Below are 24,616 nucleotides of genomic sequence, written 5' to 3'. Positions count from 1 at the left end.
TGCAACATCACTTCAAACACAGGTGACTTAATTACTGGGGTTATATGCCTCACTGTTTCTTGCTACGTGGCTTTCCTTGACTCTGGCCTTGATGGTCACCACAGTGAGAATTCTGTCCATCCTCACCCTGGACAACCTCCTTGGGCTTTTGAGAGATCTTCTATATCTCCCAAAGACCGCCAGTATCCACAAGAGGTGACTGCACTCCCCTGAGCTAAAGTTCCAGTGCACAACCAATGTAGTACCTAGTGACCACCTTTGACAGGATGCTGATACCGTGCAGCATCTCTCCATAGTAACTGGAAGAGAATAAAAACTTCCTTCCTTTGGAAGAATCCTGGGGAAGATTCACTGGCTCTGCCTCATCCTCTGCCCCCAGCATAGTCAGGTGCACTGAGAAGGGGATTCTGGGTATGGTGTACCTAGAGAACAACCGTAGACCTGAACTGTGAGAGCGTTCCTCTGCGATGTTCTGGAACTTGTGGCTTATCTCCGGCTGACCTCAAACTTGTGGCTTTCTCCTGACTCAGCCTCCTGAGTACCTGGGATGGAGGATGGAGTCACCACACCAGGTTTAGAGGTAAAGAAATACTTACACATAAAGTACTAAGGATCCAGAAGCTGAGAAGAGCCACGTGGACACACCAGCAGTACAAGGGGAGATGCAAACTGAAGGATGACTCACTGAGCAGGAACCATGAACACTGTATCCGTAATTAGGGGCTTACAGTTTTTCTTTCAATTGTATAAAAATAAAATACGTTGAAATACAAATAGAAGACTAGATGACAATGACAAATACCACGACAGGAATCATCTCTAAGAAGTGAAAAAGCAGGCTAATGTGATTTCTTTTTCCCTCTTTCAGTGATGAATATGTTAATTCATGACCAGGAAAGAACAGCTAGTGATTAACTCTGAGATCATGTGTTGGTATTTTGGGCATCTTATAAAACATCCTTTGTTGACATCCTACAAATGATGGCATCCAATAATGTCCCAATGCTCTCTTCTTGTGGTGACAGTTTGTATGCCTGTAAAGTGAATGACAATCCATGAGTGCCTGCATGTCCAGTCACTGTTATTACACACGTTTATATGTGGCATTATCACTTTACTATGGTATTGATGATTTGATATCACAAATATGTTTAAAGTGTTCAAAGTAGTTGGAAATTAGTCAATCATACCAAATATCCATTTTAAAAATTGTAATTATTAATATAAAAAGCAAATCTCCTAAACATGCTGATATGGACCAGCTCAGGTGAGCCACTCAGACCGTGGGGGAATCAGGGCAAAAGGCTCAGGAGAATTCAGAAACGGCAAGGAATGACAGACAGTCATACTCAATGTGATTGAGAAAATGCTGCTGCAATTTTACTTTTTCAGTGCGAGGCTTTTATATTTTTACAAACAAAGCACTTGGCAAAGGCATACATCATCAGATCATAAAAAAAAGCATAAAACAGTTTACAAAAAGAATCTTTGAAAATGCTTTGACTTGGGCACAAAGACTTCCGCCCAGTCTGTACCAGGCGGCTGGCTGGGCTAAGTGACCTTGTGTTCAGAATATGTTGGGGTGTGATAGGAGAAGGCCACTATCTTCCTGGGAAAACTTTCTGCTAGGAAATTTTAAAGACATGATCTCAAACTTGTCTGAAACTGGTCTCATACCATTAATCTCAACTCTCTTCCCTCCCCGACTCTCAGGGTCAGATGTTGTAATTAGCCTAGGTTTATTCTGGCCATAAGGAAGGCTGCATAGACCTCCTGTTAAACTGCACGTATTTCTCAGGCAAACATCTAGTGTTGCTGCAGCTGTTTTCCTACAGAAGGCTTCTAAGGTTTCTCCTGATAAGAGCAACTCCTTTTGATCCACATTAAGGAATTATTTTAACGATGACTTCCCAATTTCCAGAACTGGCTATTTCCTTAAAGGCTTTAATGAATAGTGGGGCAGAGCTCAAAAATGTCCTCAGCAGTCTTTTTTGTATCCACGACTGCCTGGAATAGTCTGATCTGTTAGCAATATGCAAGGATCACAAAGAACACACAGACAAGGGAAAAGACAGACATATGGCGCCAAGGACAGCCAGGTCGAGTCAGTACAAATGGCGACTCAGGTGGCATTACACCACAACTGATTGCCAAGGGACTGCCTGAAACACAGCTCCGAGAAGCACAGATCCCAATCCTCCGGCAACACTTGCCTGCCCAGTCAGCATTTCTGCTACACTGGCGTGACAGCTGTGGATGTAGCAACATGCAAATCACATTTGTATTAAAGAGCCCACATTAGGGATTAACTTCATATAGTCATGGAATATTGAGAGAAATCCCTGTTCTTTTAGTTCTCAGTGACTCCATTCTGAAATCATTACACAAACTTGTATGTCCCGGTTCTTTTCATCCACAAATACTTTCCAATATCTGTAAAGTTATTGTAGTATTTCTCAACCTCATTTTACTTGTAAGGGTGTTTTGCATGTTGGGATGAGTACTACATGTGTGCAGTTTTCATGAGAGCCAGAAGATGGCATCAGATCCCCTGGAACTGGAGCTACAGAAGGTTATGAGCATGCTGGGAATCAGACCAAGGCCCTCTGGAATAACCACAAGTGATCTTAACTGCTGAGTCTTCTCTCCAGTCCACACAGTTTCTTACAAGTTCAAGAGGTAATGGGAGTGAGAGGAGGCAGCCATGAGTAAATGCAATAGAATTTGTGAAAATGGAAGGAACACCATTATTGTATGCTAATAAAGAGTTAATAGTTCAAAATTCATAACAGTAATGAGAAACCAGCATCAGTGTAATTCATCTACTGAGCTCGTAAAAATGTGCACTACAAACCTTTCTGACTTCTGAGAGCTTTGCTATTTCTGGAAGGCTTTCCAAAGGCACCTGCTGGCCTTACACTTGAGATATGAGGTATTGGTGGTGTATTTGGTTATCTCCCTCTTCAACGTAAACCATCAGAACTGAAGTGTCCCTTTCTGAGATACCAAATTTCTTCAAAGCCTCTGAAATCTAGGATAAAAAAATAAAAAGGAAAGAAAACAAAAAACAAACAAACAAAAAACGAGGCATTGTCTTCTGTGTGGCCCAGTCCCTGCCTGCTCAGTAGGGGTCCCTGCTTCTCATAGCACACCTTGCCCTTCAACACTCCCTTCCAGCCCCTCCCATGGCTGTCCCTGTGCACAGCTGCACTTTGCTCCTCTGGACCAAGCCCTGACTTCTGGGCTTTGCACATAACCACCCGTGCCTCTACCTCCAGGTGACCTTCCAGTCAGCATTTGTATTCCTACTGTCTTTTCTCTCAGGCAGCTCAACGTTTGCCCTATTCCTCTGCTTCTCCACTGCACCTGCCTCTTCTGGCCCTAGAGCTGTGTCCTATGCAGGAATGTGATGACTTCAATTGTTTCCCGTGACTCTATTAATGGTGACTCTGCTGCCGTGCTGACTGCATTTTATAAACTTTCCAGCCAACTGTGGTTTAATTCTTGCCACAGGCTTCTTAACCTTCCCTTTGATAATATTACCACCTGGTTCTTAGTAACAGCAGTAGTAATACGGAAACTTCCTCAGCAGGGTTCAGACACCTTTATCATATGTCACACACAGAATGCCAACACCTCAGTAACTTTCATTTGAAAAGCACTCTTGGACTGGGGAGATGGCTCAGTGGGTAAAGCACTCACCACACAAGTGCGAGGATTGTGGTTCAAATCTCTATCTCCCTGTGTGTAAAGCCAGGCACAATAGCAGTTGTCTGAAACCCCAGTGCTCCTACAGCAAGATAGGAGTTGGGGACACAAAAATCCAAGAAGCTTGAAGGCCAGATAGGCTGGTGTACACAGTGGAGAAACACAGGGACCTTTGGAAGACAGCAAGGACCATGGGGGTCGTCCTCTAGAGCTTCACAAGAACACTGTGGCACTCAATACATGAACATATGCACCTCACACACAGACATGCATTCACTCACATGTGTGGGGGTGAGGGAAACATTCCTATGAGGATTTCAAACCATGGGTTTTTCTATGCCCTGGGTGTGTGTGGGAGCAGGTGTCAACTGCTCTACCAGGTTACAGAAGCTTCTGGTACTGACTATAAAAGCACACATTCCATCTCTAGTTTACAGGAAGAGTGACACAAAATGCATCTACACCTCACGCTTTTATCACCTGGGTTTCTGCCAATTTGTTAAGCAAAAATGCTCAAAGGGTCTACTTAAGACAACGTGGGCAGGGCAGAGAATACCAACCTCATGTGGTTTAAACTTTGATGACCAGGAAACTGAGCCCACACTGGCTGCAGCAGTAAACGGCAGGATATGCATCATGGACACAACAGCACACATTTTTACGTGCCACATATAGATGGCTGTGTCTTTCTCAGTCACAGTAGGAAGCTCAGGTCTTAATGTGCGCTATTAACCACTCCGCAATTGTGCTGGTTTGAATGAGAATGGTTTCCACAGGCTCCCACGCTTGAATATTTGGTTCTCATTGGCGGATTGTTCAGGTTGGACTGGAGGTGCACTGGCTAGTTTTATGTCAATTTGACACAAGCTGGAGTCACTGGAGAGGAGGGGGCCTCAATTGAGAAAATGTCTCAGTAAGATCAGGCTAGAGGCAGACGTTTTCATAACTAGTTGTTGATATGAGGGGGCCCAGCTCACGGTGGGTGGTGGTACCCCAGGGCAGGTGCTCTGGGTTCTATAAGAAAGCAGGCTGAGCAAGTCATGGGAAGCCAGTGTTAAGCAGCATCCCTTCAAGGCCTCCGTGTCAGCTCCTGCCTCCAGGATCCAGCCCTCTGAGTTTCTGTCTGATGTCCTTTGACACTGAACAGTAATATGGAAATGTAAGTCAAATAAACCCTCTCCTCCCCTCATTGCTTTGGTCATGGTGTTTCATTGCAGCAGGTGCAATGAAACTAGGAAGAAGCTGGAAGCAGGATAGTGGAGTACTGCTGCCTCACACCTGACCGTGTTGTTGTGGGGAGGATTGGAGAAAGACTTTGTATCTGTGGCCTAGAAAATCCACCAAGAGTTAAGAGCTCAGTGCCCTGTTCTGTGGGATCTTGGGAGAGAAGTTGAGAGCAATACAGATGATGGAGGCTTGGGCAGAGACTGGGAGTATGGGAATGACAGTGAGATTTCCCCCAGTAGTAGTGGGACTAAGGACCGATTCCTCCCCCACAGGAGTAAGTCAGTACCCAATGAGCTGAGAGGCTAGAGAAGGAATTAGACCTCATATCCAGAGGCTTATACCACAAGGTATTTTGGTGCCTTACCAGTCTCCTTGGAACACTTCGTTATTGCCCGTCAAAAAGCCTGGCACTAATGACTACAGACCAGTACAAGACCTAAGGGAAGTTAACAAGAGGGTCCAGGACATATACCCAACTGTCCCCAACCCATACAACTTTCTCAGCTTGCTCCCACCAGATAAGAAATGGTACACTGTCCTAGATCTAAAAGATGCTTTCTTTTGCCTGAGGTTACATCATTCCAGCCCACCTATTTTTGTCTTTGAATGGAGAGACCCGGAAACCAGATTGATATGTCAACTGTCCTGGACAAGACTACCCAAAGGGTTCAAAAATTCTTCCATTCTTTTTGATGAAGCCCTCCACTGGGATTTGGCCACCTTCAGAGCTGAAAACCTACATGTAACCTTGCTCCAGTATGCTGACGATTTCCTTCTGGCAACAACTAGTGAACTTGAGTGCAGACAAGGAACTGAAAAATTACTAACGGTATTAGGTGAGTTGGGGTACCGAGCCTCAGCTAAAAAGGCTCAGCTGTGTCAGACGGAGGTTGTTTATTTGGGATACACCCTCCGAGATGGGAGGCGGTGACTAACAGAAGCCAGGAAAAAGACTGTAACTCAGATCCCAACTCCAACTACACCAAGGCATGTAAGAGAATTCTTGGGCACTGCTGGCTTCTGCAGGCTATGGATACCCAGGTTTGCGACCCTAGCTGCCCCATTGTTCCCCCTAACCAAAGAAGGGGGGTGTTTGTGTGGACCCCGGATCACCAGAAAGCCTTTGAAGAGATTAAAAGGGCCCTACTGATGGCCCCAGCCTTAGCCTTACCTGACCTAACTAAACCTTTTACTCTATGTGGATGAGAGAGCAGGGGTCGCCAGAGGAGTCCTTAGTAGACTTTGGGACCTTGGAAGAGGCCAGTAGCTTACCTATCCAAAAAATTAGACCCTGTTGCCAGCAGATGGCCTTCTTGCCTGAAAGCTATTGCTGCTATAGCCCTACTCGTCAAAGATGCTGATAAGTTCACTCTGGGACAAAAGACAACTGGAATGGCACCCCACGCTTTAGAAAGCATTATTCGAAAGCCCCCTGACCGATGGATGACCAACGCTCATATGACACATTATCAAAACCTTTTGTTGACTGAACCGGTGAACTTCGCTCCCCTGCTGTCCTCAATCCCGCCACCCTACTGCCTGAGACTGATGACTCCTCACCTATTCATCACTGCGCTGACATTCTGGCAGAAGAAAGCTGGTACCCGAAATGATCGGAAGATCAGCCTTGGCCGGGGAGTCTGAGCTGGTATAAGGATGGTAACAGTTTCGTGGTTGAAGGTAAGCGAAAGGCAGGGGCAGCAGTGGTGGATGGGAAACAAGTAATCTGTGCATAGCCTCCCTGAAGGGACGTCGGCCCAGAAAGCCAAACTTGTGGCTTTGATATAGGCTCTACGAATGGCAGAGGAAAAGTCTGTCAACATCTACACTGACAGCAGGTATGCTTTTGCCACTGCCCATATACAAGGGGCAATATACAGACAAAGAGGACTGTTGACATCTGCAGGAAAAGACATAAAAAATAAAGAAGAAATTTTGAGACTCCTTGAGGCCATACATTTGCCAAAGAAGGTAGCCATCATACATTGTCCAGGACACCAAAAAGCTCGAGGTGCTGTGGCTAAAGAAAATCAGATGGCAGACCTAATTGCTAAACAGGCGGTCCAAGGAGCAATGACCCTGGCAGTCAAAGAGCCTAAAGATTATCATGATATCAGTGAACCCAACTTTAGATACACCCCCGAGGACTATCAAGTTATGGGCAAATTAGGACTGGTAAAGAACCCATTACGGGGCAGTAGAGACAGAGGAGGAAAGCTAGTCCTCCCACAAGAAGAAGGGCACAAGTACGTTACCAACTTACATGGCCTGACCCACTTGTGGGCCAAGAAACTAAAAGATGTTGTTAGGGCCTCTGACTATTATGTTATAGGACTCTCTGACTTGGCAGAAGAAGTAGTCAAAACCTGCAAGGCCTGTGCTATGACTAATGCAGGATACTCCATATATACTCCTGGGAAGAGGCTCAGGGGCGACCGGCCTGGGGCCTACTGGGAAGTAGATTTTACAGTAATTAAGCCAGCCAGATATGGTAACAAGTACTTATTGTTATTCCTTTGACTCTGGTCCCTTTAAGGGGAAAGCCACGCCCACTCCTAGCCACTTCTGACCTCCTGGTCGCCATCTTAACCTCTCTTCTGTCCCCATCTCTCTTCTGTGCACACGTGTCTCTCTCTGTCTCTATGTTTTTATGTCTCTATATCTCTCTATCTCTGTCTCTTTGTCTCTCTGCCTCTTCTTTTTTTAAAATTATTTATTTATTATGTATACAATATTCTGTCTGTGTGTATGTCTGCAGGCCAGAAGAAGGCACCAGACCTCATTACAGATGGTTGTGAGCCACCATGTGGTTCCTGAGAATTGAACTCAGGACCTTTGGAAGAGCAGGCAATGCTCTTAACCACTTAAGTCATCTTTCCAGCCCCCTCTCTGCCTCTTCTTTAAGTAATAAATGTTTAACTTTATGTATAGTCTTATGTTTATTTACTCCGCCATCCGCCACACCCGCCCGCCTGACTCGTCTGGCTGCATGGCGGGACCAGCCTGCCACCCTGGAGATCTTGCAGGGACCCACAGCCATCCCTGTCGGACTAGCAGCTGCTCTGCGAGCCTGACAGGGAACATGCCAGCATTAAACAACAACACTTATTAGTTTTTATAGATACTTTTTCGGGCTAGGTAGAAGCTTTTCCTACCAAGACTGAGACGGCCAATGTGGTGGCTAAGAAGATCATAGAAGAAATCTTCTCGAGGTTTGGGATACCCAAGGTAATTGGGTCTGATAATGGACCTGCCTTTGTTGCCCAGGTAAGTCAGGGACTGGCCACCCAACTAGGGATCAATTGGAAATTGTGCTTACCGACCCCAGAGCTCAGGTCAGGTAGAAAGGATGAATAGAACCCTAAAAGAGACCTTGACAAAATTAGTCCTAGAGATCAGTGGAAACAACTGGACAGCCCTCCTTCCCTTTGCCCTGTTCCAGATTTGAAACACCCCAGGGCGAATTAAACTCACCCCTTATAAAATTCTATGTGGGGGGCAGCCACCGATTACTGAGGCGGGTGGGATACATAATCCTGATGTTGTTCTTCCTAGACCGTTATCTGCTCATCTGAAGGCCCTTGAAGTAGTAAGGTGCCAGCTCTGGAAACAACTAAAAGAGGCAGACGAGCCTGGGGACCCCCATGTGGACATACAGAGAAACCGAGTTTGCAAACTTGATTAAAATAAAGGCTCTTTGCTCTTACATATGGGACTTGGTTTCCTTGTTGGCTTGCGGCGATTGCACAGATTTGGGCATCATAACATTTTGGGGTGTTAAGAATAAGAGCAGCCCTGCCAGCGCAAGACCAATTAGGTCAAACCAAGAAGGTCTCGGGTGGCCGAGCGCATGGCGGGGAGACAGGACAGCAAGAAACCCATGCAGACCTGAAAAACCACGTGTTCCTCTTCTAGGAGGTCCCTTAAAGATCGTGTGGAACTGGTCCTGACCCCTCCTTTCATGCTGGGATTTGTGGAGTCCAGAGAAAAGCAACTCCCAGGTCAGGGGCTAGAACTATGCTTAACAGGGGACTTGTCGCGGATCCCCTAAAGCCCACTAGGACTACCACCCGTAGAGTCTTCAACCGGCCAGTAAGTTTTCTGTGTTTTGTTTCATGCGTGTCAGTAAGTTTTCTGTGTTTTGTTCATGTGCAGGCTCAGTAACCGTAGCGCCTGAAGATGATCTGCGGCCCCCCAAAAAAGATCACAGGCAGGGCGCCCAGGAAGACGTTCCTGGGGAACCCTTCTGCAGAGGGTGGTTCCCTCTGGGGAAGCAGTCAGTGCCCACTGACTAAAGACCCAGTATCATTGTGGGAGCACAGTGCCCTCTAAGGACCCAGTAACATTGAGGGAGCTTGGTGCCCTGTGACTAAGGACCCCAGTAACATTGTGGGAGCACAGTGCCCATGGCTAAGGACCCAGTAACATTGAGGGAGCACGGTGCCCTGTGACTAAGGACCCTAGTAATATTGTGGGAGCACAGTGCCCATGACTAAGGACCCAGTAATGGCGATGGCCACCCTTGTGCGTCTCACATGGGCTGTTTGCAGCTCATTCAGCTTCCTGCTTTAGCCCTCATATTTTCTTCTTTCTTTTTCATTTTCAAAAAATGCAGTCATTTTATCCAGGACAAAATCTATTTCACCATACAAAATCCTTCAGTATCTAAAATATTCCCTTTCATTGAGCATGGTGGCACATACCTTTAATCTCAGCACTGGGCAGAGGCAGGTGGATCTCTGTGAGTTTGAAGCCAGCCTTGTCTACATAGTTCAGAACACCTATGTAGCTATGTAAAGAGACTCTATATTAGAAAATAAATAATACAAACAAAATATTGTTCTTTCGACGTAGAAAGTATAAAAAGACAAGATCTCCTGAGTAAATTGAGAACATGGGGACCTTGGGGGAGAATTGAAAGGGGAAGGGGAGAGGCAGGGAGGGGAGCAGAGAAAAATAAAGCTCAATAAATATATATAATTGTCCTTTCTATTTATTATTCTTTTGGCCCTTTAAGGTGCAAGCCAGGCCCACTCCTGGCGACCTCTGACCTCTCCCCGCCATCTTGGATCACACACTCTTTCTGTCCTCTTGGGGTTGTGCACATTTCCCCATTTCCCCCCCCCCTCTCTCTGTCTCTCTCTGTCCCTCTCTCTCGCCTGCCCTCCCTTTCTCCTTCCCCTTCATAACCCCCTGAATAAATATTTCAATCTCACTTTACATGTGGTGTCTATCCAGTCTCTGTTTCCTGCCGGCCTGCCATGTGTCTGCCTGCCACTTCACTGGCTGCTCCCAGAGCCCACTGCCTACCGTCTCTCCGGGGATCTTGGGCAGGCCGCTTGGGAACCGCCAGCATTTTTTTAAAGTATAAAACTATTTTTCTGACAAAAAACATTCTCTTACTTTTTTAAAAAAAAATATTCCCATGTTTATGTGGAAAAGGGTACCAGTTGAGGCCTCTTGCCTCTATGGGTGAGGTGGTATTGCTGCTGGCTGGTATGATAAGATCATTGAACGTGAGCATGGCTCGGCACCTGCCCTGCCTGGGGACTGTCATTTGGAAAATGGATCTGCTGGGACTGCAAAGGGCCCGTGAGGCTCAACAATTGGATCTTCAACATGATGGATAAAAACTGGGGAGGCCAGTGTGGGCTACGGATCCATTGTAGTAGGACAGGTACAGCTGAGGCAGGGACAAGCCCTGCTATGAAGGCCCTAACTGAGCCAGGAGGTGTGTGCGGCCAGACCCCAGGTTCCTCCTAGTGCAGGGCTTCTCAACTCTCCTAATGCTGTGACCTTCAATACTGTTCTTCACGCTGTGGTGACCCCAAACCATAAAATTAATATTGTTGATAGTTCTTAACTGTAATTTTGCTACTGTTATGAATCATAATGTAAATATCTGATATTTCCTATGGTTTTACATGACCCCTGTGAAAGGGTCATGCAATATGCCTGGGGTAATGACCCAGAGTTTGAGAACCACTGTCCTAGCAGGATTATTCAGGCAATGAGGCCGGGAACTGGACAAAAACTCTAGGAAGTGAAAGAAACAGGAAGCAGAGAGCAGGATTCCCAAAGGTGGAGCCCAGTGTGCCATGCAGAGCTGGCCATGTGTGCCACCTCCACTGTCACACACTCCAGGTCTTGGCCTTTGGTTTACAATTATTCTGGAGCCACCAAGGAGCTGCCTCTCCAGGGCTGTTGTCCAGAGGAAGGGCAGACGTCAGTTTCTACCTAATGCTGTTCCAGACACTCCTGACTGTGCTGCCAGGTGAGAGGAAAGAGAGGCAAAGCTGGGGCTGCTATCCCAGCATTTAAAGGTGGTGTGTTTGGGAATTAACCCTTTGCCTTCCCCTGGATCCAGTCTTTACAGTAGGGAAAGAGAGGCTTTTCTGGAATGTGAGCATGGGAACCCTGAAGAGGAAACACAGTTCTAGGGATACCACATCGTCATGCACAGCAGTGCCATCTCAGTACAGAAGACCAAAGAGCCTGCAACTGGGTAACAATAGAGAAGGAAAAGTTTCTATGTGTGCCACACACAAGCTGGAACGTTAAAACCAGGTCTTCTTTCTTCCTGTTCTGCGGATGGAGACACACACTCAGAGGAAAGGGAGACATTGAGGATGCCTTGACTGGGGGTGGAACGGGGAGGAGGCAGGGGAGTGATCAGGTGCTGCTGACACAGTCTCTCTTCCCAGTGTTAGCATCTGCTTCCTCATTGGTGACAGCAGAAAAGAACAGGGCCACAATGGGTATTGGGAATTCACCTGTCAAGGGACTCATATGACTTCTCTCCTCTGCAGGGCTCAGGGAAGGTGCACAGACAGGTATACCTGTCTCCTGGATTTCAAGATTTGAGACCCAGAAATTTCCCATGGCTCCTTATCACATCCACCAGTACCAGGACAGCGACCATAAAGGTGTCCTGGATGTGTTTATAAGGGGCATGAAGAGCACATCCCACCACCTCCTGCTGAGGTTGCCCAGGACCATCCTGCTCTTATTTGTCATGCCTCTTGCTGCTGGTGGAAAACAATGTAGTATCCAGGGGATTGCTAGGGTCAGAAGGCTGCTCTGCTGTGTGGTTGTGTGCTCCGAGTCGCCCCCTTCAAGCAATGTCCTAGGTTGAGGCAGGAAGAACTGCTTGCAGACCATACAGCCGCAGGGATGCCCAATGTTGGGAGGGAGGCACATCAGAGAACTTTTCCTGGAGTGCCTGGGACAGCGACCTCGGCAGGAGGGACCGAGGACAAGGACACACACACACACACACACGCACGCACACACACACACACACACACACACCTCTCCGATGGGAGGCCTGACCTCTGGAAGCTGAGGCCAGGTCATTGGGGTCAGACAGGAGTCAGGGAGGGTCCAGACACTACATGTGGGATCCCACGCCATGAAGTTAGGGCTTTTGCTTCAGCTCTGATTCCTCCTGAAGGGCCCTGTGACCATCCTGATAGGCCAGAACTGCGTTACTGGTGTACAGGACTTGGTGAGGATACTCTTGGGGTGTTATTGATGAGGGGTGAGTCAGAATTCGACTTCTAGGTAGTCAGGGTATGACACTGGACGTGGTAGTAGAGGCATCTGCCTTAGACCACCTTCTGTGTTTTGGGGGTTCTTGTGTGTTTTGCTTTGAATGGCTTAGTTTGGTTCAGGCTTTTGGTCTGAGACTCTGGGACTAAATTAGCAAGAGATAGGTAGCAAGATAGACCTAGCCAAACTAGTTTTAAAATAGAGTCACTTTGGAGATAAACAGTTTGATAATTATTTTGTTGAATTAGTGCATTTATGAGGGCAAAGTCAACATTACCTTCTAAAGGGCCTATGTTTAAAATATCTGATATTGATAAATTTCAACATGAATTTTTGGGTGAAAAATGGGACTTGTGTGTAACTATTGTAAGGTTTTTTAAATGAGGATTTTTAAAATAAGAGCAAACTGTCTTGAGGCATGCCAAGGGTTCTTCTCCCCACTGTTAAAAACACAAAACCAACAGGGGGGATAAAGATACATTTTCCTCCCTGTTGGAAAGCTTTTAGATTGTGTTTGCTAAGTGTGCAATGACCAGATTATAGATCACAAGGTCCTTTAAGAAGACAGCAATAATCTCAGTAAACAAGACTGTTGAGCTACCAGAATACACCCTCTGTAACTGATGCCACATTGACCATAGTTGTCTGTACCCTCTTATTTGACAATAGTAATACTAGCTATTGAATGTGTATCAAGAACGTAAGACCCTCACCCCTTATTCTCAAAGAGGCAAGAAGAAATTTTCTAACTGAATGTTTTCCCAGGAAGACAGTGGCCTTCCCACCTCCCACCCAGAAATTACACCCGGCCACCTGGTACAGGCAGATAAAGATGGCCTGACTCAGAAACAGCTAGCTGACACAGCAGGATGAGATAGAGCAACAGACCTAAAACAGCTTCAAAAAGCCTGTTTGTAGTTACACCTTTAAAGGCTAACCCTGCAGAAGGAGCTCAACCCCTCTCTACCTCACTGCAGTGGACTTAGAGATGGGTTCCGAACATGTTTGTATTACGCTAAATAAACCTTGTTAATTACATCTGGACCTCTCTGGTGGTCTCTCTCTGGGGGTCATAACCTGGGCACAACATTTGGTGCGTCGGCCAGGAACAGCAGAGATCTCACCAGGACAAGAGTCCAGAGGTTTATTAGCATCTTCTGGTAAGCGGCAGCTCTTTGTCTCTTTGTTGTTTGTCTTGTTTGTGTGTCTATGGCTGTTTTGTTACTTTCGATTTGTACCGGTCTACCGATTTAGGATTTTGAAATTGACAGGTTTTTCTGAAGCAAACAAGCTTGTAGTGAATCTGAAGAAGCAAGTGACGCCTTATCTTCCATTTTTAGACAGGGACCGGACTTCTCCCAGTCTCTGGTCATTTCCAGACAAGGGCCCTTGTGACCAGGTCATTTGGAGACAGGGAGTTTACTCCCAGGTCAGTAGACAGGGACCATGTGATCCCAGGTTATTTGTGGCCACGGGAGTCATTTGTGGCCACTTCAGAAGCAGCCTTTTGGTTTCAGAGATCTCCTTTGGGGAGCATTTTGTCCCAGGAATTTGTCAAAGTCTTTTGTGTTTTAATGTGCTAATTGTTGCTTTGTTTTCTTCCTCTCTTGGGGAATACTCCATCACACCCCTAAATTTAACTTTTGCTCACTGGCAGGATGTAAGCAACAACAGTGTAACTGTCAATAAACAAATAAACAAACAAATAAATAAAGGTAGGTGGCCAGCAGGCAAAACCTTTGATGTGGCAGCCATCCACCAGGTGGAAAGGATGGTCCTCCACTCGCGCGGTGGCCATCCTGACCAAGTCCTCTATATTGTTACTTTGAGGGGGCTAATAGAGTAGGGGGCTCTGCATTCAGAACTGCCTCAGGAGGTGGCTCCGGGACAGCCCAGTCGGAAGTCAGGCCAGGAACCCAGCAGGGAAGCCCAGGCTGGAGCTGAGGGAGGCTGAACCCGGCTGGCAGGAGAGGACAGAGGCACCTGTAGGCTAGGGCAAGACGCGGCTCGCCTGGCGGCCTCTGGCGGCCTTGGCAGCGGTCTGCAGGAGCGCCCGGCCGGGTGAGGGAGGATGGAGGCCTGGACCGGCCAAGGCCGCCGCCCTTCCTGGACTCCTAGAGTCACCCAGGGCCGGTTCTCACCTCGGTTTCCGCCGTTCCCCTGTTCCAGCCGCTCTGGCCGCCAGGCTTTCAGGGGATTCAGCCGATTCCCAGTCCCCGCTCCCTCCCTTCCAGCCGTGCTGGACAGGACACCGGGCGGGCCGACGAGGTGGTGCGGCACCTGTACACGCTCCTCGAGCCTCTGCAGCCGGGGCATGCCGACTCCTATGCTTCCTAACACAGCCATGACCCCCAGCCACTGCCTGACTTTTCTCGGGAAGGGAGAGGGGTAGGAAGGCAGGGCCACCAGGCCCTCTGGGTGCCGGTGCCCCTCTGTGTCTGCTCCTCTTCACCTTGGCCCTCTGGGCCTCTCCGGAGCAGCTGTCCCACCGGGAATAATCAAAAAAGGTTTCCTATAGGAGGGAGAAACAACCGAGACAGAGCTTCCCTCCGTCTCCCGAGCTGCGCCGAGATGCCGGGGTTCGGCCCCCGAGCGCGGGGGAGAGCAGCGGCGGCGCGGCTCGCGCCCAGCGCACCAGCCGTCGGGGACGGAGATAGCAGGGCCACCGGTGTCCCCAGCTCGGCGAGGCCAGGGCGCGGGAGAGCGAAAGGCCTGTAGCAGCTGGAGGGCGATGAGCCATGGGGCGATGAGCCATGGGGCGCTGCAGCCCGCAGAGAGGGTAGGGAATACATCACAGGGAACACATTGCCTGGGCGCTGAGAACCAAGCCCTGAGGAATGCAGTGTGGCAGAGGACCGAGGTGGGACTCAGCGGTGACAAGCTCCATGCATGCTGGACACATGCCCCGCGCTCAGCCCTGAGGTCCCTCTGGGGATGATGACTCGGGCAGAGCTTTGCGGTGGGGCCTGCGGGGCTCCAAGGCCAGAGACACCTAGAATAAAAATGGATGGTAAAGTCTGCCCACACCCGGCTGAGGGCAGAAGGATGCCTCTTCAGAAGGCAGACAGTGGAGCAAATGACTGAGAGAGGCGGACTGCAGCACACCAAAGCAGTCCCGCCCCCATGTCCTCTCTCTGTATCTTAAGGGTCTTTGCCTTGGGCAGGAGAGAGGGGCCTGCTCGCGGGCGACAGGGAATTGACTACTTCCAACTAAGAAACTAAACAAACAAAAAACACAGAATCTTTGTTTGGCAATGCTTTTGTTTCCACAGGGGGAATTATATATATGGGTTTTCGTCATTTATATCCAATGGGTTACAAAATCACAAAAAAGAGTTTAATAAAAATTTACATAAGAGACAAAAAAGGGTCTTTAATAAAAAAGGTAGAAGACTAAAAATGTCTGGCTAAACCAATAAAACAAAGAGAGAAAGAGAGCCAGACTTAAAGTTGTAAAAGGCCAAAAGATGTTTGCTATAATTTCTTGTACCTAAATGTTTAATGGTTAATTCTGGTTTTAAAAAGCCTTGTTTGTCTTGTTAAAGGGGTATGGTTATTTCTTTAAAAAATTATGTATGCTTAAAAAGTTAGTCTATGGTAATTATAAATTCTGCACTTGTAATTTTTCTCTGAGCTCCGGTTATTAAATTTGGGTTAGCAAACATTTAAATGTCTTTTTGATATAATGTTATACACAAAAATGTCAGTTACCACCGAGAACAGCTGAGACTAGACTCTCAAAGAAAAAACAGTTGCAAGAGAAAAACCACCGTGGGGCTGGAGAGATGGCTCAGAGGTTAAGAGCACTGACTGCTCTTCCAGAGGTCCTGAGTTCAATTCCCAGCAACCACATGGTGGCTCACAGCCATCTGTAATGAGATCTGGTGTCCTCTTCTGGCCTGCAGTCATACATGGAAGCTGAACACTGTGTACATAATAAATAAATCTTAAAAAAAAAAGAGAAAAACCACCAATGCCAGGTGATAGTCACCATAAGTGTCAGCTATATTGTTAATGTTTAGATTTTAGTCTCATTGTCTTTGCTAAAATCATTAATTTAAATGTTCAGTCTGACAAATAATATGGTATAAAGTTCTGGTCTTCTTAAAGATACAAACTGTTAGAAATACAAGTTAATAATCAGTCATCCTCAAAGTACTGATATAAGTACAGGGATAAGTCCCCTGTGAATGTTTTAAAGCTTAAAGCAAATAATTTAAAATAAAGTTTGTCTAATCAGAGATACCTGGACAGCCCTAAATACTTCAGAGATCTATGAAGTATGGCATTTAAAATAACGATTAAAAGGCTTATATCAGACAGAGACTCATAGATCCTAGCAGTGACCCAAGGTCTCCAAAGAAGTTATGGGACACCACGATGTCTCCACCTGGATAACGATGACGCTGACCGCTGGGCAAGACGCCCCGATGCTGGACCTGCTGCCAGGACCCAGCCCAGACTGTGGACATTGGAGAACTGATTGTACCACTATTGCCTAGACAAAATCAAATCAGTCTTTTCCATGTCCCTCTTCCACAGGCACCTCATGGGCCTGGTAAAGCCTGCTGTTCTGATACATCTGCCTCCAATGCTTTGGAGACCTGGGTATGACTGTATATGGGCTGGTCTCTGTCATTTTTATAGTTTTAAAAACTATTTTGTCTGTACTTAAATATAATTTATTTATCCTTCTAAAGATCTCTGATTGTATTGATGGTTAGGCCAACTATAATGTCAGTTTAGGAGCAAAGGATAGCCAGATCCTTCCACAACGCTATAGCCAGCTTGTTAGCTCATTATATGTAAAAGTCTGAGGACATAAAAGTTCACAAGTGGAAAAACAATGACTACATACTGTTTGGGTCACAAGCTCAGGATTTTCTAACCCAAATCTGTATTTTTGCTAGGACTCAAAAGTAGGAGTCTATTTTTACTGTTGTATAGATATCTGTTATTTGCTTTTTCTATAATCCGGATTTTAATATGGACCTAAAAGCTTCAAATATGTTAACTTTTGTTCCTAGTTTAAATTTGTCTCAGCAGGTTTCCCCTCTCTTGGCAGACACAAACAAGCATTAATTGCTGACTACAACCTGCTGCATATGACTGTGGACCTTGGACATGCTACAAACTGATGTGGACCAGTCTAGCCGATGTGAATGCTCCCTGACTCTTCAACAAAGTCCACAAACCAAATGTTCCTGATAAATACACCATTGTCTAAATTTTATCTTTTTGACTAACATTTCACCTTTGTTAACCCTTGACAATGATGCCCAAAGTCAGCTGGAAGCAGTTAAAAGAATGCAACGTCTGATAATCCCAGGTTAAAATGATAAGTCAAAAGAATACGAGACAATTTGGCCAAAGTTAGCAAAGCTGGCTCATGATTGAGTGTTCCCTCCCCGCCCCCAGGACCAAGAGGAGTGGGGAATGTAAGACCATCACCCCTTATTCTCAAAGGAGTGAAAAGAAATTTCCTAGCAGAATGTTGTCCCAGGAAGACAGTGGCCTTTCCCCCTCCCACCCAGAAATTACGCCTGGCCACCTGGTACAGGCTGATAAAGATGGCCTGACTCAGAAACAGGTTGGCCTTGCTCGAAAAACAAAACAGCTAGCTGACACAGCAGGATGAGATAGAGCAAAAAACCTAGCACCCGTGCCAAAACAGCTCCAAAAAGCATCTTTGTAGTTACATTTTTAAAGACTAACCCTGTAGAAGGAGCTCAACTCCTCTCTGCCTCACTGCAGTGGGGTTAGAGTTGGGCATTATGTAATAAACCTTGTTAATTACAGTCTGGGCCTCTCTGGTGGTCTCTCTCTGGAGATCATAATCTGGGCACAGCAAAGAACCCATACCTCCTTTCACTAAATCCTTAGACAATTCCAGCAAATCAGAAATGAAACTTAACTTTGTGGAATTTGTTCTTTATAATATATTTTTTGTCCACATTTTTAATAGACACTACTTAGTGCTGCATGCCTCTAATCCCAAGCCCTTGTGAAGGAGAAGGAAGATTCTGTGAGTTTCTGGATCGTCTAGGCTACATGATGAAACCTTCCAGAAACCCAAATAATTATAACAACAGCAAAGGAGTTGACACTCTTGGATCACCTTTCAGAGACCAAGAACTTTCTTTTTTCTGCTTAATAAAAACTTTCTGTTTTGCTCAAATAAATAAGCAAAATTCCAAGGCTTGGCTGTGTTTTTGTGTTTTGTGCTCAGGTGATGTAACCTGTCCTTGCTCTTTCCATTGCTGTCAGCATCACAGCTGATTTCTGGGGAGGGAAGTCAGGGTTTTCTGCTGAGTTATACCCAGAGCCAAGAGTGAGCCCAGATGCTCTGCTGCAGGCTGCTGCAGGCTGTGAAGCTGCCCTGCTTATCCCTAGCTGACTGGTGCTGATCCTGGTCATTTCTGCACTAAATGTCTTCAAGTGGTGCAGATGTCTGGCCTGTGTCCTAATGGACAGGCCACACGAATCTTCTTCACACAGCTAGTGCTGGTGTCTCCTCAGTCTATATTGAACGAGACTCCCCTTGCAAACAATAGCCCAGGTAGGTCCACCGTGTTTTGGATAAACAGGACCTTTAAGCAATTAGGGAACAAAGTGCTTCTTATTGTGCCTAACTCTCAGCTATTGAACAGGAATTTTCTTTGAACCTCAGACTGATTGAATTTCAAGACATCTTGTTGGCCAGGGGCTTCTGAAGCATGCCACCTGCACACCTGGGACCCTTGTTTTGCCAGAACCATTCATATGCCTCAACTACTACATTTGTCTGGTGTAGGAGGTCCTTCTATGTATGTGTTGCTTTCATTGGTTAATAACAAAACTTCTTTGGGCCTATAGCAGATAGGGGAACAGAGCAAGGCGGGGGGAAAACAGAATGCTGGGAAGAAGTGGCAGAGCGAGATGCTATGGAGCCACCCCCTGAGTCAGCCATGCTGGAATTTTGCTCGTCGGCCATGACCTCATGGTGATATACAAATTAATAGAAAGGGGTTAAATTAAGATGTAAGAGTCAGCTAATAAGAAGCTAGAGTTAATGGGGCAAGCAGTGTTTTAATTAATATAGCTGATGTGTGATTATTTCTGTTCTGGGCAGCCAGGACAAACAAGCAGTTCGCTTCTCCAACAGATTAGTGCCCACATGGCCAACTAAATCACATAAACCCTGAGAAGGATTGAAAAGAACTTCTAGACAAAAACCCCACAGAGTTTAATACATCTTCTTGTTGTTTGTTGGCAGCTTGTCGCAGCTCCTTTAAGAGAGGATTTCCTGACTCAGCGATAGCAGAAACCTTGCAAGTTTTGAAATACCAACTTTCTGGGCTTTGCTGCCATCGTGACCTCTGGTTCTTTTGGGAGACTGATCATTTAGATGGGGTTTGTGAGCAGACTGCTGCAGCTTGCTTAATGGCAACCTGAATTGGCTGTGTGCCTGAGAGTGGGGCAGTGTGCTTGGCTCTTAGATTTGCCACCAGCTCCACCATGCTGTCAGTAACATATATATCCTAGTATTTGCACAGCTTAAGTTTTAGACTGGGCCAGCAAGCAAGTAGTACCATACACACCATAATCGTTGTACCACTTAAGTTTTAAGAAGCACTTAGCATTTTAAAAAAGCATTCCTGGACAGTAAATAATTACAGATATGCAATAAAGACAAATCCAGGTGAGACATAGTGTTGGATAAGTGTGCATAGACTTGGAAGAGAGAAGAAAAAGAGTATAGAGAGTCATAAAGTTAATTCTAAAAAAAGGGTAAAGTCTTTAAAGAGACAGTACAGATAGTCATAGATTAAAAGGAGTAAAGAAAAACAAGCCACATAAAGATGAAATATGCACAGAGAGTATGGATTACATATATTATTGTGTTATCTTTGAGATTTTGACTGTGAATGAGTTAAGTACAAAGAGACATTTCATTGTATGGGGACTAAGCTAAACCAGCATGTATATTATAAAGGCATCACGACTTCCAAATTTGGATCTAAGGAAACGTTGCTTTGGAAAAGAGGTTCTTTTTTTGTTTTTACAGAAGATGAGAACCTGTGGATTGCTTCCAGACCAATATGGTTTCATGGACCAAGGTCCCCTGAAAGGGCACTGTGAACACCCTAAAAATACCCCACAAAGAAAATACTTCACCCAATAAACAACAAGAAGCACTATGGACAGAATTATGCCCATATTCCCAAATATTGTTTATAATTGTTTCTTTACATTTAAAGGGAGATATGATGTAGATATGAATAATTAGCATTGGTATGGATCTTGGTTTATTGACACAAATTTAAGGCCAATTTTGTTATATGTATATGTGTTTTTGATCTTGACTAAGGTATTGTCTTTGTGTAGTTCATTTAAAAATGTAATGTATAATTAAGAAATATAGGTTAATAGATATCATCTATAATATTTAAGCTTGTCATCATGTTAGTTAGATTTTCTAGATGTATAGAGATATATTTCATTTAGATAGGTGTTCTTCAATTCTTTCAAAGACCTTCAGAATATGGCTTTTTAAAGTGTTTTAATAATTTAGGACTTTTCATGACAATGAGACACATCTTCTCTTGGCAGCACCAAGCAACTTCAAGAGGAAGATGTGCATCAAAGAGGCTCCTTATGGAGTTGGTTAGCCATTTTGGCAAGAAACTGCTCTTGCCTAGACTGCTTAACTGGACAAGCAGTACCCACATAGAAATGACTACTGAACTTGCCTAAAGATGAGATGATCTCTAGGCATCTCATGATGCCTAAATGATGAAGTTCCTGCTTCATAAAAGAGTCTATGAGACATTCTGTAGGATACAGAAGAAAGTGACTGAATTGTCTTTGAAATTTCCTGCTTCATGGAAATGTCTGAAGGATACTATGGGCCTGTAGGCTGAAGATAGATACCTCAATGATACAGAAGAACTTTGGGTGACTGTCTAGGTATCTAAATGACTCTGTCAATTCTAGAGTTTTCTTAGTTGCTTATAATGTACTACCTGTTTCCTTAGGCAATAGTATATCTTTCTGGAGTCTTTGATGGAGTTGAAGAATTTATAGTTTTCCTTAGTTATGATAAAAGAAAAGTAGATATAAATAGTATAACTGTAATTCTTATTTGACACCTGTTTTGCTATATGTAATTTTCTATGTTAAAGGTAAAGCCTTCATTTGTTTAAAAGGAAAGGGGAAATGCTGTAGGAGGTTCTTCTGTCTATGTGTTGCTTTCATTGGTTAATAAAGGAAATGCTTTGGGCCTATAGCTGAGCGATAGGGGAACAGAGTTGGTGGGGAAAACTAAACGGAATTCTGAGGAGAAGAAGAGGTGGAAAGGGACACTTTGAAGCTTCCCCCAGAGTCAGTCATGCTGGAACTTTGGTGGTAGGCCTCATCCTCGTGATTATATACAGATTAATAGAATGGGTTAAATTAAGATGTTAGAGTTAGCCAATAAGTAGCTAGAGCTAATGGGCTAAGCAGTATTTTAATTAATATAGTTGATGTGTGATTATTTCGGTTCTGGGTGGCCGGGACGAACAAGTGGCTCTCTTCTCCACACTTGTCACTTTGCTTCCCTGCTAAAATGCATCCACATGGTCTCACGTGCATCTGGAATGGGATATCTGCACTACTTGACTGTGTTCTGGGTCCTGTATAACCAGGTTCCTGCTGGTGTTAGATGCACATGCCTTTAAGGGCCCTCTTCAGAAGGGCTGTCTCAGGAGCTTCCCTGCTTCTCTCCCCTCAGTGCTCAGGAGATGAACCTTTTCTGAGGTGTTGGCTCTGCTCTGCTCGTCCTTCTGAGAAGCCTCACTGTCCTGACATCTCAGCATCATCTCCACTGGACCTTGTCACAGCTCTGAGAGTGTCCCATTCTCTGCTGGCATGAAAACTTCCACAAAGTAAGATCCTGCCATAGCCTTCGCTCCACCTTGCTCAAAGCCTGCTTCTCTGGCTAAGGTGGCTCTGGAGGAAATGGGGCCAGTACAGCTCCCACTGGCCGTCAGCCCAGGGTTGGAGGCAGAGGCAGAGACACCTTCCACAGGGACACTCTGTAGAGACAGATGTCACTCTCTCTTGTTGTAGGAGAGCAACACCTTCGGTCACCCATGTGGGAAGCATGATGTTTAAGCTCTGAGCAGGCCCTGAACTCAGGCAGCTGTGCCCTGTCTAGTGCCCGCCATCTGGATGGCACCATAGCTGGGACTGAAAAGGACACTAGTGCTGACTGAGGCTGGTGGTGAGGAGGCAGGGGCAGAAGGGCAGTGTGGGGACCCCTAGGATTTATTTTGTCAGGACCAGGCACAGCATGGACAGAGAAAAGTCCATCTATAAGAACCTGTTGCTGTGACAGGACATGGGAGCCCAGTGTGTGTGCATCCCAACACCAGGCTGCTCTGAACAGTTATGTGCAGAACCAGGCTGGCCTTGAAAGAGGACAGAGATTGCTCAGTCTGGATAGAACAGTGCAGGTGACAGGCCTCCCATGGGCTGAAAAATGTTGAGCATCTACATTTCACTGTACTCTACAAATTATTACTCAGAGTTCACAAAGTGAATAGGGGTTGCCTCCCGGATGTCACTTTCCAGATCTATGACCCCGGGCTTTATGATTAACAAATATCCAGGAGCCAACCAGTGAGGTGCCAACTCAAGTCTGCTCACCAGTTGTTAGGCAGACCCAGACTACCTGTACTGCATGCGACCAGAGGCTGATGCCCTTCCAGACACTCTTGGTTGTGCAGTAGCAGGTAAGACTGGCAGCACTGTGGGGAGGGTGTCAGCATGGGACTGGAGTCCTAGAACCTGCCTGAGGGCTCAAGGATAAAAGTTTGCAACAATGGGTGGTCTTGTTTGTTTATTTCTGTCAGCTCTGTCATCTAAAGTTTTATAATCCTTGGGAAGGAGATCTGCAGGAAAACACCTGGAAACACAGAATGCCTGTAATGCACAGTCCACAGACAGTGACCTAATGGGTGCATGGGGTCCATCTGCAGCACTGGGCTTTTTTATGTACCCAGAGCTGCAGAAGGCTTCTAGTAGGCTGAAGAAGGGTATAGTCAGGTGTTGCTGGACAGACATTCTCCCAGTGTCAGTGTCTGCTTCCTGTCTGGTGACAGCAGGAAGATACACCCTTGAAGAGAGGCTAAATGGGTCTTGGGAGGTTGGGAGGCAGAAGGTCGGGGACTTACATGGTTTCTTTCCTCTTCATGCCTCAGGGAAAGTGCCAGGCAGGTATACCTGTCTCTCCCGGATGCTGATTTTGAGACCTAGAAATCTGCCATGGCTCCTTATCACATCCGCCAGTACCAGAACAGTGACTATAAAAGTGTCCTGGACTTGTTCATAAGGGGCTCTGAGGAGTACATCCCCACCACCTTCCGCCACCTGCTGACGCTGCCCCGAACCCTTCTGCTCTTACTTGGGGTGCCGCTTGCCATGATCCTGGTGTCTGGCTCCTGGTTGCTAGCTGCTATGAGTATCTTCTTTGTGCTCCTTCTGCTGCGGCTCCTTGCCAGACAGCCGTGGAAGGAGTATGTGGCCAAGTGTTTGCACACAGACATGAGTGACATCACCAAGTCCTACCTGAATGCACATGGCTCTTTCTGGGTGACTGAGTCTGGGGGAGAGGTGGTGGGCATCGTGGGTTGTCTGCCAGTCAAGGATCCCCCATTAGGGAGGAAGCAGATGGAGCTCTTTCACCTGTCTGTGTCATCACAGCATCGAGGACAGGGGATAGCAAAAGCACTGGTCAGAACTGTCCTCCAGTTTGCAAGGGACCAGGGCTACAGTGATGTCATCCTTGGGACCAGCTTCTTGCAACAAGGCGCTATAGCCCTCTACGTGAACATGGGCTTCACGAGGACAGGACAGTACTTCTTCAGTACGTTCTGGAGGTTAGTGGATAATCCAACAATTCAATTCAAATATTCCCTCCCTTCTGCCTAGTAAGTGGGACTGGGACCTTAGTGTCTGTGCAGCAAACAGGCCCCGCTCCATGTTCCAGGAACCAGTGAGCCCTGTCATGTCAGTGTGATGAACAATAAAAGCTCCTTGCTGGTGCACACCAGATTCCAATGTATGTGATTGCTGTATTGGGGGTTTTGAGGTCCTGCTACACTCT

The 24,616-nt window shown here is 46.1% G+C and overlaps 1 protein-coding gene and 3 long non-coding RNA genes across 6 annotated transcripts; 3 read left to right on the top strand and 1 right to left on the bottom strand.

Annotated features, from left to right (window-relative positions):
• Positions 1–716: 716 nt before the first annotated feature.
• Positions 717–3,990, bottom strand: LOC148121700 (uncharacterized). The gene is made up of 2 exons (XR_015738090.1): positions 2,855–3,990; positions 717–1,034 (listed from the first exon to the last, which is right to left on the bottom strand). It is a non-coding gene; the product is annotated as an uncharacterized LOC148121700 (long non-coding RNA).
• A 3,543-nt stretch (positions 3,991–7,533) lies between these two features.
• On the top strand, positions 7,534–8,641 carry LOC148121699 (uncharacterized). Its single transcript, XR_015737972.1, has 2 exons — positions 7,534–8,202; positions 8,491–8,641. It is a non-coding gene; the product is annotated as an uncharacterized LOC148121699 (long non-coding RNA).
• A 4,277-nt stretch (positions 8,642–12,918) lies between these two features.
• LOC146894138 (uncharacterized) lies at positions 12,919–18,683 on the top strand. The gene is made up of 2 exons (XR_015002239.2): positions 12,919–13,646; positions 17,552–18,683. It is a non-coding gene; the product is annotated as an uncharacterized LOC146894138 (long non-coding RNA).
• Positions 18,684–22,017: 3,334 nt separating this feature from the next.
• LOC146894139 (N-acetyltransferase 8F1-like) lies at positions 22,018–24,564 on the top strand. Of its 3 annotated transcripts, XM_087907088.1 has the most exons (3): positions 22,020–22,394; positions 23,121–23,243; positions 23,712–24,564. In XM_087907088.1, exon 3 carries the CDS (start codon positions 23,776–23,778, stop codon positions 24,439–24,441), a length of 666 nt encoding a protein of 221 aa, XP_087763214.1. In that variant the 5' UTR covers positions 22,020–22,394; positions 23,121–23,243; positions 23,712–23,775; the 3' UTR covers positions 24,442–24,564. The 3 variants fall into 3 exon arrangements, with proteins under 3 accessions (XP_085546700.1, XP_087763214.1, XP_085546699.1); XM_085690574.2 differs by lacking the exon at positions 23,121–23,243 and having other exon boundaries at positions 22,018–22,394; XM_085690573.2 differs by lacking the exon at positions 22,020–22,394 and having other exon boundaries at positions 23,102–23,243.
• The last annotated feature ends 52 nt before the right edge of the window (positions 24,565–24,616 follow it).

This window comes from Myodes glareolus, chromosome 6 (assembly GCF_982192425.1).
Source record: "Myodes glareolus chromosome 6, mMyoGla1.1, whole genome shotgun sequence".
Lineage (NCBI taxonomy): Eukaryota > Metazoa > Chordata > Mammalia > Rodentia > Cricetidae > Myodes > Myodes glareolus.
Note: the sequence above shows the minus strand (reverse complement) of the source record. Positions and strands in the feature narration are given on the sequence as shown.

Bases quoted from the DNA above. Each gene is read 5' to 3' on its own strand.
- LOC146894139 (XM_085690574.2), top strand. From the start codon at position 23,776: ATGGCTCCTTATCACATCCGCCAGTACCAGAACAGTGACTATAAAAGT.